The 13,705-nt window shown below is 36.1% G+C and overlaps 1 protein-coding gene across 1 annotated transcript in view; it reads left to right on the forward strand.

Annotated features, from left to right (window-relative positions):
• Positions 1-12,694, forward strand: part of LOC145681877 (DNA damage-regulated autophagy modulator protein 1-like) — a 52,151-nt gene extending 39,457 nt beyond the window's left edge. The window contains exons 6-7 of the mRNA XM_081753482.1: positions 8,217-8,368; positions 12,534-12,694. Coding sequence (XP_081609608.1) covers positions 8,217-8,368; positions 12,534-12,668 — 287 coding nt within the window. The 3' untranslated portion in view covers positions 12,669-12,694. The remainder of the gene's footprint in view (positions 1-8,216; positions 8,369-12,533) is intronic.
• Positions 12,695-13,705: the final 1,011 nt, after the last annotated feature.

Raw genomic sequence — 13,705 nt, forward strand, 5'->3', positions numbered from 1 at the left:
AATGAAATATCGACTTTTCTGAGGGTGGAAAACTTGTAGAAGACTCTAATGTAGTTAATTCTTCGAAATATGTTGGTGGCATTCCAAGTTAATGTTTCTTCGGCATTTTGAATTTGGAATTTCTCATTGACTGTTATGGTATAAAATGAATTATCGATATTTTCTGTGGGTGAAAAACTCGTAGAAAGCGCTGGTATTCTTGGTTCTTCAATACGAATTGGTGGCGTTCCAAGTGAATGGTGATTCGGCATTTGGAATTTGGAATTTCTCGTTAACTTTAAGGGTACAAAAAGAAATATACACGTTTTGTGAGGGTACAAAACTAATACAAGACACTAATGTTGATAGTTCTTTGAAACGAGATGGTGGAGTTCAAAGTTAATGGTAATTTGACATTTTAATTTGGAATTTCTCATTAAGTATGAGGGTACAAATTGAAACATCGACATTTACTGTGGGCGCAAAACTCATAGAAGACGCTGGTGTTCTTAATTCTTCAATACGAATTGGTGGCGTTCCAAGTTAATGGTAATTCGGCATTTTGAATTCGGAATTTCTTATTAACTGTCAGGGTACAAAACGAAATATCAACATTTTCTGAGGGTGCAAAACTTGCGGAAGACGCTGCTGTTCTTAATTCTTCAGTACGAAATAGTGGCATTCCAAGTTAATGCTAATTCGGCATTTTGAATTTCGAATTTGTCATTAACTATGAAGGTACAAAATAAATTATCGACATTTTCTAAGGGTGCAAAACTCGTAGAAGACGCTGGTGTTTCTAATTCTTCAGTACAAATTATTGGCGTTCCAAGTTAATGGTAATTCGGCATTTTTAATACGGAATTTCTAATTAACTGTCGGGGTACAAAAGGAAATATGGACATTCTCTGAGTGTACAAAACTCATAGAGGACGCTGGTGTTCTTAATTCTTTAATACGAAGTGGTGGTGTTCCCAGTTAATAGTAATTCGGCATTTTGAATTCGAAATTTCTCATTAACTGTGAGGGTACAAAACGAAATATCGACATTTTCTGAGGGTACAAAACTCGTAGAAGACGTTGATTTTCTTAATTCTTCAGTACGGAATAGTGGCGTTCCAAGTTAATGGTAATTCGGCATTTTGAATTCAGAATTTATCATTAACTGTCAGGGTACAAAATAAGTTATCGACATTTTCTAAGGGTGCAAAACTCGTGGAAGACGCTGGTGCAGGGGTGTAGCCACGGGGGGGGGCCTATCGGGGCCAGGCCCCCCAAATGATTCCCTGCCTCCCCTCAAATGACCAGCTTTTAAAACATCATTGTAAGATTACCTCGCTTCAGTCACTTAAAAATAACGAAGTTTACATATAATTAATAATTTAAGGTAAAATAATATGGAAAGATACTATTTTACCATAGCAATCGAAAAATAGTATGGTATTTTCTCCTTATACCAATCGGAAACAGTATGGTTTAATTTTTTTTATTTATTTATTTATTTATTTATTTTTACAGCAGATTACACAATTTACTGCGATTTATGTTTGACACTTTGAAGACAAACGTTTCAACAAGGTACTATAAATACTACCATAAAACAATGATACTAAACTGATTTTTAAGTAGGCCTGCATTACATTTTGTATATTACTGATAGGCCTGCGTTACTAGTATTAAAAAAAACATATTTATTTCAGATGGAAAATTTGGTGCAAAACAATGTTTTTCCGTATGGATTTCAATTAATCGGTAATTTTCAATTATTTTTACATGTCACCATTGGATTTAAACGGGGTCGGAAGCGGCACTGTTTATATCAGCCACTCCAAAAACTATGATTCGACATTAATATTAGTCATTTTCGATCATTTTTGTATATCTTCCCTTTCTCTTCAAAATGAAGCTATGAAAGCCATCCCAGACCCGAACCTCATCTACGTTGAAAATTTAATAGAAATCGGTCGGGTGGCTCAAGTGTTATTACAAATGTAGTCATGTAGTCACTTCATTTATATATATATATATATATATATATATATATATATATATATATATATATGTATTGTGAACGGCAACTACGTGGACAAACTTGGGCGGGTGATAGTATATCTAACAAGAAGCAAAAACAAAGTCCTAGTGGATGTGGGAGAAATTCCGTCCCGTTTAGGAGTGACAGGTGTCGAAAGCGTGAGAACGTGAACTTCAGAGGCCAACAGCTTAAAAACAATACATCATAGAGAGTGCGGTTGAAAACGTCACTTACTCGGTCGAAAAAGTGTAACAGTTTTTTCAGGCCAGCCATCTTGAATGAGGTTTTCTTGGGTTTTCCTCATTCACACCAGGCAAATGCCGGGGTGGTACCTAACTTATAGCTCCCAAACCGCTTCCTTCCTTTCCCAATCCTTTCTTCCTTCCCTTTCCCCGGATAGTGTGCTCGCCGAGGGACGTCATCCCTCAAACGTGACGGGCTAAATGGCCATAAGATGCTAAGAGCCCAGAAATCTAAATCCTATATCCTAAAAAGTCATACCTACTCTATCGAAAAATGCATGTTTGGAAACATAGCTATGGGATTCCTCAAAGGAACGGAGGGATTCCCGGACATGCTGTAAAGGAAAGAAGTGTTACACGTTGTTAATCCCGTGCGCACACGTAGCTGCGTTTTCAAATATGCACTTTTCAATAGAGTAGGTATGACTTTCTAAGTGACGTTTTTAACCGCACTCTCTACGATGTATTGTTTTTAAGCTGTTGGCCTCTGAAGTTCATGTTCCCATGCTTTAAACACTCTGTCACTCCTAAGCGGGACGGAATTTTCCCCATGTTCACTAGGACTTTTTTGCTTTTTTAAAGATGTACTATCACCAGTCCAAGCTCGTCCACGTAGTTACCGTTCACCCTGTATATATAGATATATAGATAGATAAATAAATATTTCTATTATTTTGGAAAGTTGCGAACTATAGCCTATATAAATTGAATCATACAGAAGGGATTCGAAGACGCACTAGACACCAGCATGACTGGTGAAGAACCCTGTGTGTATTACAATACAATGAAACTCCGTTTTCTGGGTATCGCTGCATTGCATTTACGTCACACGCTTTTCTGGAGTTAATTGTTAGTGATCGTAACCACCGCTTTAAAATTCCTTCGCGTTCCCACTTGTATCGCTATTTCTGAGAATAAAACTTCTGATTCGAATCATTATCCACTCTTTTCTTCGAAGAAGTTTCGCATGTGAAACAGAAGAAACTTTGTTTCGTTAAATAATATTTTCCGCGACGGAACGATGCACGATTTGCAGAACTAAAGATATTAAAAGCCTAATTCGACGGATATTAATATCGTACTATTTTTTATTATTATTTTTGGATTTGAATATTTCTGAAGAAATCGAGTTTATTCGCATTCTCGCACTGATTTGGGAAAAAAAGAATTTGGAAAGTGGCAAACTGAAGTCCGAAGTTCAAAGAAGATGCTCGAAAGCTTGTTTACAAACGAGATGTCCCTGCTACTTCACGTGTGCAGCCACCTCGAATCTGTGGTTGACGAGGAACAGAACTCTGCATCGTTAACACTGGCGAACTTCAAATGCACGAAGCATCCTGGATCTCGGTAGAAGAGGTAGATGTTATTTCTTTAAACCCTGTTTTAACTGCATCTTCCGCAGTACTTTCTCCTTGCCAATCACCAGTGACCTAAAATGATGGGTGCGATCTCCTTAGGGAAACGACAGTAGTTTTGGAGAATTAGGATTGGTTAATTAAACCACCTTATGGGGATAAAATATTATTACGAGTCTCTCATTTTCTAATATTTTGATTCGTTGGCGAAAAGCGCTACAAATATATTCACAATAATATAAGCATTTTATAATAAAAGGTTCTACCATTAAAAATAGTTTTTTTATTGTAATAACCCCTAAAATAATCAAAATTGGTGAAAAAACAAAAATCAAAAAGTGTTACGTAACAAAGGGGAGGGCTTTGGCCTTGCGTTACGAAGTGTGACAAGCAGGAGGGAGGGGGTAAAAATTAGTCAAAAATAGCGTTACGTAATATGTCGACGGCCCCTAGAACAGGAAATGAGACATAGATGTGAATAAAATAATTATGTTTTTTTTTTTTAAGTCACGAATAATAAATAAATATTTCTGTCAGGAAATCTTAAAGAAAATAAGTGAAATTTCAAAGAAAATCAGCTTTATGTAGATAGGTTCTGTGTACAAGGGCTTAAACTAAAATAGTTATGCACAAAAGTATAACGTTTGGCCCGGGACAGTAATTATTGGTTAAACATAATAAAAACTACCTGGAATATAATTTATTGAGAAAAAGCTAATAATAATAATAATAATAATAATAATAATAATAATAATAATAATAATAATAATAATAATAAGAAGAAGAAGAAGAAGAAGAAGAAGAAGAAGAAGCTAGAAACCAGTGTTTTTTAGTTTCCCGGAACGAAATATCGACATTTTTCAGTCTGCAAAACTCGTAGAAGACACTGGTGCTCTTAATTCTTCGAAACGAGTTGGTGGCGTTCCAAGTTAATGGTAATTCGGCATTTTGAATTTTAAATTATTCATCAACTGTGTGTGTACAAAATGAAATATTGACATTTTCTGAGGGTACAAAACTCGTAGAAGACGCTGATGTTCTTAATATCTTAATATAAATTGGTGGCGTTCCAAGTTAATGGTAATTCGGAATTTTGAATTTTGAATTTCTCATTATCTGTGAGGGTACAAAATGAAATATCGACATTTTGTGAAGGTGCAAAACTCGTAGATGACGCTGATATTTTTAATTCTTCGAAACGAGTTAGTGGCGTTCCAAGTTAATGGTAATTCGATATTTTCAAATTTAAATTTCTCGGTAACTGTGAGAGTACAAAATGAAATATTGGTATTTTCTGAGGTTGCAAAACGTGCTCTACCTTATGGCAGGTTAAAACTTAAATTTCGCTTTTATGGCAAATTTTGAATTTTGAATTTTGAATTTTCAAATGTTATTTTCTCGGTTTGGGTGATAATTCAAAATTTTTGAAAGAGGATGCAAAACGGTGCAAAACCAGGAGATGATGTTGGCACTGTTAAATCTTGAAAATGAGTTAGTAGCTGAAATACCATTAACTTGGAACACTATTTGAATTTAGAATTTCTCAGTAATGGTGAGTGTACAAAAATTTTTAATCAAAGTGCAAAACGGTGCAAAATGTTGCAAAACGATGAGATATAAAAGAATGAATTTTGGGATGGTGGCGTTCCAAGTTAATGGACCTCTTGGATAGTTCATATCGTTTACTTTCATGCTAAAACAAATTAGAATTTGGCAGGTTTTTACCTCCTCTTTGATAAGTCCTTATTATCTTATATAGTTATAGGTATGGTATAAGAGTTGAGTTGAGTTGATTTTAGTTTAGCGTCCCTTTCAGCAGCGAGGCTATATGAGACGTGGACCTACTGATTAACGTGGAATCCGAACCACATGAGCTCCCGTCGGGAATCGAACGGTGGTATAAGAATCTAAGACATGTGTACGTGATGTCCTTTTCTAATTTTTTTGGGGAAGAGTAAGTAGGACAGCTCCTTAAATTTGGGATTTGACAAAACAAAATTTGGTAAATGTTATCTATGACTTATTGTAAAAGTATGTGGTCCTGCTTATTTCTCATTTCTTTTATGGGTGCCAAATATTAGCATTGTCACATGGTCGGTTATTGATTACTGATATGTTCTTTGATTATTATTTATAACATGACTGAATACAGGTATTCATTCTCTTTTCATAGGACATGTATACTTCGATTCTACATTCTTAAAATTTGAGAGGCGTGCAAAAGATGCTTCTTGAATTCGAGAATTCTCAAAACTAGGACTCTGCTAAACATTGAATGATCTAACTTGTGTTCTCTCTTGCCAGAATTCAAATTTTAAGATGTTAACCTAATTTATCATTTTATCAGTTTGAAATTTCGTGACAACTCACTCTAAGATTTTAGAACTTGAAACCTGATAAGCACTGGCGCAAATCCCGGGAAGGATGAGGGGAACATGTCCCCTCCAATCTTGGAACTGGGGGACTGTTCCCCCAATAATCCGATTTGAAATGTGTTTTCTTTTCGGGGGGAAATGTGATGATTTGTGTCCGATTGCCACAAAGAAAACTTAGATAAAATTGATGTTCCCCAGAATAAGCCTCAAATCTTCCCGCCTTCCAACGTTGAAGACAACTCTGCTCCCCTGAGCCTCCACAGCATTGTCTTTCAACTTCATAAATATTTTGAACATCGCTAAAAAAAACTGTTTTACCCGTCTCTCCCCCTTCCCTAATGTTGAATACAGATTTGCGCTGCTGCTGATAGGCAACGATATATATGAAACAATATCAATTGCATAACTTGAACTTTAATCACAACTCATAGTCTAAGATTGGTTGAAAGTTATCTTAACTGAAATCTGATTGGTTGGTTTTTACCTACAGCTTTAAATTTTGAACTTGAGACCTGATAGGTAACCTATTGATATACAACAATAATTTCACACTTTGAATCTTAGATTTGTAGTTATGACTCATAGGTTAAGATTTTTGGCGCGAAAATTTTTAACACATGAAAGCGAACGATTATGAAATTACGTTTTTTGTGTGTTCTTCGACCGGAAATTGAACCTTAGACCACGTACGCCAAAACCACATCAACTAATATTTTAATAAACTACCTTTAGATATTAAAATAATATAAATCGAATTATATTTACATTTAACTTTTCTTTCAAGAAAACAAATAAAAATCACTTACCTTTACCGCTTTTTTCTAAAATAAAACAATTCTGGGAACATACTAGTGTTGGTTGCTAGTTACAAAACACAAGGAGTAAGGAATTTGGAATCTAAAACTGGAAAAGACATATCAGTGATGATAAATAAAAAATTAAATCGTTATGGTCACAATGGTTGTTGTTAAACATTAGTTGTAAGGTGATATACCTTGGTTGTACTATGGAAGTACGGTTTAAGCATACTTTTCATGTTTATTTAAGAGCTCCTCGTGGCCTTATGGTTAGCATATGCGCCTTCGTAGCGGGAGATACGGATTTGATCCCCTGTGGAGGCTCGTGTGTTTCGGATCTCACGTTAAGTTCCGGATCTTATATAGCTTGGATGTTGGTTGACGCTAAACGCGACGCAAAAATTCAATCCAAGCATACAATTACCATGTTTTTTGACTATTTGAATGAGATAGAAGGAATGTTAATTATCAGTGATGCACGATGATGTGTCTACTTCTAAAGAATAAATAATAGGATCAAACATTTTCTAAGGTTCTCCCTGTATAGGGGTAGGTAAAGCTTTGGTAGAGCAAATTATAATTCGGATTCGTTTCCCACTACAGGTTTTTATTGTAAATTCCACTATGAATAATATTCTACAAGTCTAGTACAAAAATATAGATTCTCTAATAAAGTTAGATATAGATCCCTTTGACCTGACGGTCTTGGGAAGGATCCCTCACTAGCGAACTACGTGAGGAGTTGTAGGACACTCGCTGCTCCACTGCAAGCAGAGAGGGGCTAATTCCCAAGGCTCCACTGCAAGCCAGTCCGGGTTACGATTAGGATTCAGTCACTGCTCTACTGCAAGCAGAAAGAGAGGCAAAGTCTCCCACAAAGCTCCACTGCAAGCCACGAGGAAAAGTCACCGTTAACTCCACTGCAAGCTAAGGCTTTTGGTTAGGGTAGTTACTTTCTAGGCTTCACTCCAAACTCAGAAAGAGGATTTAACAAGTCGAAACTGATGGCTGTCCATGGAATCCTTTCGGTTATTATATGCGCTCTGGGGGGAAGGAACGGTGGCGCTGCTGTTCCCACGTCGTCATGTAATTGTAGGTGTCGCTGATGTCTCTGCCGTCTGAAACTTGTAGTACTCCAACATTAGGTGTAGTACTCCATCGTAAGGTGCACGTATTTGTTGTTTATAAACAGAATCACAATGTACATTACAATCTACTTATCGTCAAAGAGGTTCTGTCTAAAGAAGGTTTATTCAGCTTATTTGACCAATCTCTAATACATGAGACTTTATATTCAACACGTGATGATCATGTCTAATCGGCTTGAAAGCTAATACATAAAAAATAGCAAATCACAGTATTAAATACCATAACAAAGAGAACTGAATACCGGTAGTAAGTTCTGGAGTGTTAATTACTATTTGCATTCTTTTCAGGTGTAAATAAGCTGAAATGGGCGGCGGACGAAGGAGGCTACTGGGAACATGTTATCAGCAGCATTTTTCAGTGGATGGCGGTTGTCTCCATCGCAAGTTACGTTGCCACATTTGCAGACGAATTTAAATATTTACGAGTCCAATGGCCGACGGTAATTTAAGTTCATTTCTCATCATGATCTCTGTTTAAAATACTGGATTTCAACTCGTGTATTACAAAATCCTTAACACTAACAGTGGTACAACTTAATTTCCCTAAATATGAATGTTTGAAGAAAGTTGGAAGAAAAAAATAGGAAGTTTTTAAACATATTTATTTAATCTTACTACAAGTTAACAAACAACTGATTGCTGAAAACGAGCTAGCAGAATGCATATACGTATGTAAATCACGCTTGACCCTAGGCATAGGAGCTAAATATACGATTTTCATTGGTTGAAGTTATTCTTTTCTCGCCACGTAGCATACATATAGGACAAATCAAATGCTTGCTCCTATCGGTCCTCGTGGCCGAGTGTAGTGGCTAACACGTGTATCTTTGGTGTACGAGATCCCGGGTTCGATTCCCGGTGGGAGAGCCTTTGTGATTTTAACCGTCTTGATGTTTCTGTCTTCGTGTCCCTGTCGTTCTAGGAGATTGGAAAAACAAGTTAAACGAGTAAAGCAAGTAAAATTAGTAATAAGTAATTCAAGTAAGTTACTGAGACACATTCGGAAAAAAAAGTGTACTAGCGAACGGGCTAACAATGAAAATCGCTCTTGGCGTGGGTTCAAACCCTGCCCAAGGACTTTTTTATTTTTAAAATTTTCATAACACTTTTATCATTAACATAGATAAAAATAATACTCATTTCACCTTGTACTTAACATATGATGCATAAAAAAGTGATTTTCTTAGTTTACGAAACATAGCTGAGCAAGCGAATGGGGTTAGAAGTCCCAAAGGGCTCGTTTTGTTCCACCCTTTACCTCTTGATAATAATACGTGACATTACGTCACACTCGGATGGTCGAATTTCGAATCTCAACCATTTCCCTGTGACCAAAATGCATATATTTTTAGGGTAGCGCGTAAAAATACATGCCCCATGTTCTTTCGAAATGAAACCCAAACATAATTATCTTTTTACTTTGATCAACACACAAAGTGATATTTTTTTTATATTACTCTAATACACAATACACGCACCATAAAGTTTGGACAATCTCAAAGTGCAACCAATCAGACACTTGTATTTAGTTCCTATGGCTAGGGTCAAGAGTGAAAAGAAAAATATGCTAGCAGAATGCATATTTGCGGATCCCAAACGTTTCAGGTATCTTCTGATCTTATTGGCCGATACAAATAGGACATCAAAGGTCATGACTTATATATAGCAGAAAGTAAACGCCATTTGCTGTCGGCCCTCGTAGTCGGGTATGCTAGAGCAAGATGCTACTAATGAAAATAGTTTTTGGCGTGGGTTCAAACCCGGCCCAAGGAAAGTTTTTTTTAAATTTTCACAACACATTTTTCATTAACTCCTTCAGTGTGGGTGGCGAGTTAACTCGTGTCTTCAAAACGCACCTGCTGTGCGGATGGCGTATATATACGCTTTCATTTTGCTTTGGCTATTTTGTATTGCGTATGGCGAATATACTTGCCCATAGTATGAGTAATGTTATCCCGATAATATTAATCGTGTTTGCACTCAGCTGGTTTCAATTGTTGCTTAATTAAAAGAAGAAGAGGAAAAAGAAAGAAATTAAAATAGAGTTTGGGCTTCGTCAAATATAGTTTTCATTCTTTGTTTTGTTTGAGAGCAGATAGCAAAGTAATGGCTTCAAAATGATATTTCAACGATGCTGACATTGAGGAGGAAGACTTATTAATTAGTGATTCTGATGTAAGTGATTTTGAAACAGATTTAGAATCAACATCCAATGTCCTCAAAAAAAACTACACTTTTTACAGCGGTTCGCATCTGAAAATTACGCACTGAAGGGGTTAAAATAAGATTGTAATTTTACTATACGGATCCACAGTAAAAGTAGTAGCAATAATAGTAGTAAAAGTAGTAGTAGTAGTTGTAGTAGTAGAAATAGTAGTAGTAGTAGTAGGAACGGGCTAGAAGCCCCGCAGGGGTTGGTTGGGTTCTGTTCTCGACATCAAATGGGCAAGTTAAAGACTTGCCCAAATTTTTCTGTACATTTTACATTAACGTAAAACAGCTGGCTAGGGTAGCGCGCAAAAATAATACAGGGCAGCGCGCGAATACTGAAACGTTTAGGATCGGCAAAAATGCTAGCAGAATCCCGATTCTCCCATAGTATTATCAGATCATATGTTAGTGTGCTGCATAACGCCTATAAGACATAAGATCTGTTAAAAAGGGAAAGAAAGACAGAGAGACAGATCCACTGCTTTAGAAGTATACCATCTTGAATAAGCATTGTTTAATGAAGAGGACGAAACATTGTATCCCTAAAACATATTTATTGAGATTATTTACTGCACCGAATTATTTACTTCCATGCAGAAATGTTGCTGACTTCATTAATCTTCGTCACTTGACGATCATTAGCTATGATTCACGACCTGTTCATCGTGATTGCCGTCTGAAGTCTATTTACAGCCTTCACGTGTAGAAGTTTGCAGTATATTATTCTCTTCCATGGAAGTCTCTTATAATCAGTGGTGTTATTCTAAATTTTTAATAACCAGTTGTATATATATATATATATATATATATATATATATATATATATATATATATATATATATATATATATATATATATATCTTATGTGTAGGTATACTAGATGGATAGATATCATTCTCTTAGGAAACAAACCATACAAGGTAGACAAAAGTATTTTTTTATTAGATACTACAAGTGACCAGAGACCTACAGAGCATCCTAATACAAGGTAGTGTGACGAAATTAGGTAGCACTGCGAATATCTTGGAAACAAATTATCCAAGATAGGTGGTTGTCAAAAAGTATTGGAAAGACCTCCATATAGCAATGGCTCGATAATTGTTGATAATGGCATGTATCCGTTTCAAATATAAATAACCCTCATCATTATACTCATGTGATCCCAATTCTCGTTCTTGATATTTCAGCATTTGAGCTTAAGTAAGAAACGCTTATACCTTGTTCTCAGAGATAATATGTTTAACCATGTAGCTATAAAAATTCCTATAAGAACAGATAGTTCAACTAAAATTTAGTGTTCTTGGGTATAGCTGGGTAAAATTTACTGTTATGACTTGGTATAACAAACGGTTCTGCGAACTCGAAATATTTTAAAAACCGGTTCTAGTGAACCGGTATAAACCGGCTGAATAGCACCACTGCTTATAGTTACGCTTCTGATTGGAGTAGAGAAAAATAATAATTGAGGAGTTTGATGTAATAAGGGTGTAAGCTAGTTTACGCCCTTTTATTGCATCAAACGCATTTGTGGCTTTTGTCTTTTTTGTTTAGCCTCCTGATATCATTTCAATTCAGTATCGGAGTAAAATGCTGCATATTACATTGTTTTATGTAAGCAAAAAACATTACTTAAATTTTCAACATCTCTTTTCTCCAACTGCATGTTTCACTTACGCTCTTATTACATCAAACTCTTCAATTGAAATACTTAGAAAGATGAAGAGAAACTAAAAGAAATTATCTTATTAAGAACATGATAACTCATGTGGCAAAAAGCAAGTGTCAGAGAAGAAAGACAATGTTGGAAACACTTGAAAAGGGGAAAAAACATAATTTCTTTTTTAAAAAATGTGTTATTAGGGGTATAAATTTGGTAGTCCATATCCTTCATAAAATATTTTTAATCTCAAAGACTTCTTTGTCTAAGTTTTAGAGGAAGGAAGTTAGAATAGCGGAGACGGAGATAAAAAAAAGGGCCGTGTCGTGCGAAATCAGTTCCCGGGGTGAGAGTATACGACGACGACGCCGCACATATAGTGAGGTCGACAGACCAGGCGCGAAGCGCCACCATGATAAGTAAATTTTCAAAAGTAAACCCTACTTTCCCTTGATTTTGAAAAACATTTTAGTACTTTTTCCCTATATATATTTTTCCTTTTTCTCCTCCTCAATTTTGCGCCCCCTTGCTTCAGCGCCCGGGGCTGTCGCCCCGCTCGCTCTCTCCTACGGCACGGCACTGGTGATTAATAAACTTCTCTATTGTCTTTACCATCTGGGGTATATTTTTTCGATGACATCTGTCCCGCTATTACATTAACATCACCATGAAGTTTTTCATTATATCTTCGTGCACAATATTTGTTACCATTAACAGAAAACTATTCTTCGTTTCAGGTTTTCTGGCATGGTATTAGCGATACCGAAAATGATTATGTGCCAATGTTGTCTACAAATGACGCAAACTCATCTGAATATAAAGACGAGATTCAAATATCACAGCAGAGAGAGAGAGTTAGTAGATATAATTGATGTCGAAAGTTGAAATGCGCTTGTACTACCATGTAACTAAAATTGCTTATTAGCATTCTTACTCAAATATATAGATATATATGCATGTTATTCTACAATATTTCATTAAAGATTACTATAAAGGAGTGCCAATATGTTCGGAACAAATACGTCGTCACCTACTGACTATTAGAACTCTTTTACAAACCGTATTTTCTATACAAAAATGAATGTTTTAAAGTTTTTACGTTTAACATTTATGCCTTCCATGCTAAAGATTGGTACGGATGATGAATGAAACAGAAGGATTATGGCAATTGGTGGAATGCGAATGAGCGAGCAAAACGGAGAGTTCCATGAGAACCAACGGATACAATGATTCCACTACAAACTCACATGATCTGTGATCGAACCAGAGACCTCTCACATCAGATATGAGCGGTCTAGAACTGAACAGCCATGCCCACAATATGCGTAGTTTGTATTCTACAGAATTTCTTTTAAATATCAAAAAGTCCGGCAATTTTTCCTAAGTGTTCTTGATATTATGTTCAATTTTTACTTTCAAGCAACGCTGATCATGCAAAAATTCCAATTTAAGATTTCAACCGATTTATATATTTTCATTACCCCCATATAGCGAAAAAAATCATTTCTGGATGTATGTTCGTCCACAGGTGGGGACCAAGGGTCGGGCAACCCGAGCGACTGCCTGGGACGCCACAGTCAGGAGGCGACAAAACGAGTCTCAAAAAGTAAATTTTATATCGTGTTTCCTGCTGACTCTTTTGGTTTATATTCTTGTAAAGTAGCGTTAATTATATCACCTTTTCGCATTCCACCATGAAAGAAGAGACTTTCATAGCACTAGAGGGGGAGGCTGAATCGACAAATAGAGACATGGCATGAAGAAACAATGAAGGGGAAGTTGGTATTGTTTGTAGGGTTTAAACAGTGGAGATCTAGAAGGTAAAAAACTCGGGGGGCCAGCCAGAACCCAGACTATGATAATGATAGGATATGTCATGAGTTACTATAAACTTTCAAATATACATAAG

The sequence above is a fragment of the Thermobia domestica genome, chromosome 3, assembly GCF_964235325.1.
Source record: "Thermobia domestica chromosome 3, izTheDome1.hap1.1, whole genome shotgun sequence".
Taxonomy (NCBI): domain Eukaryota; kingdom Metazoa; phylum Arthropoda; class Insecta; order Zygentoma; family Lepismatidae; genus Thermobia; species Thermobia domestica.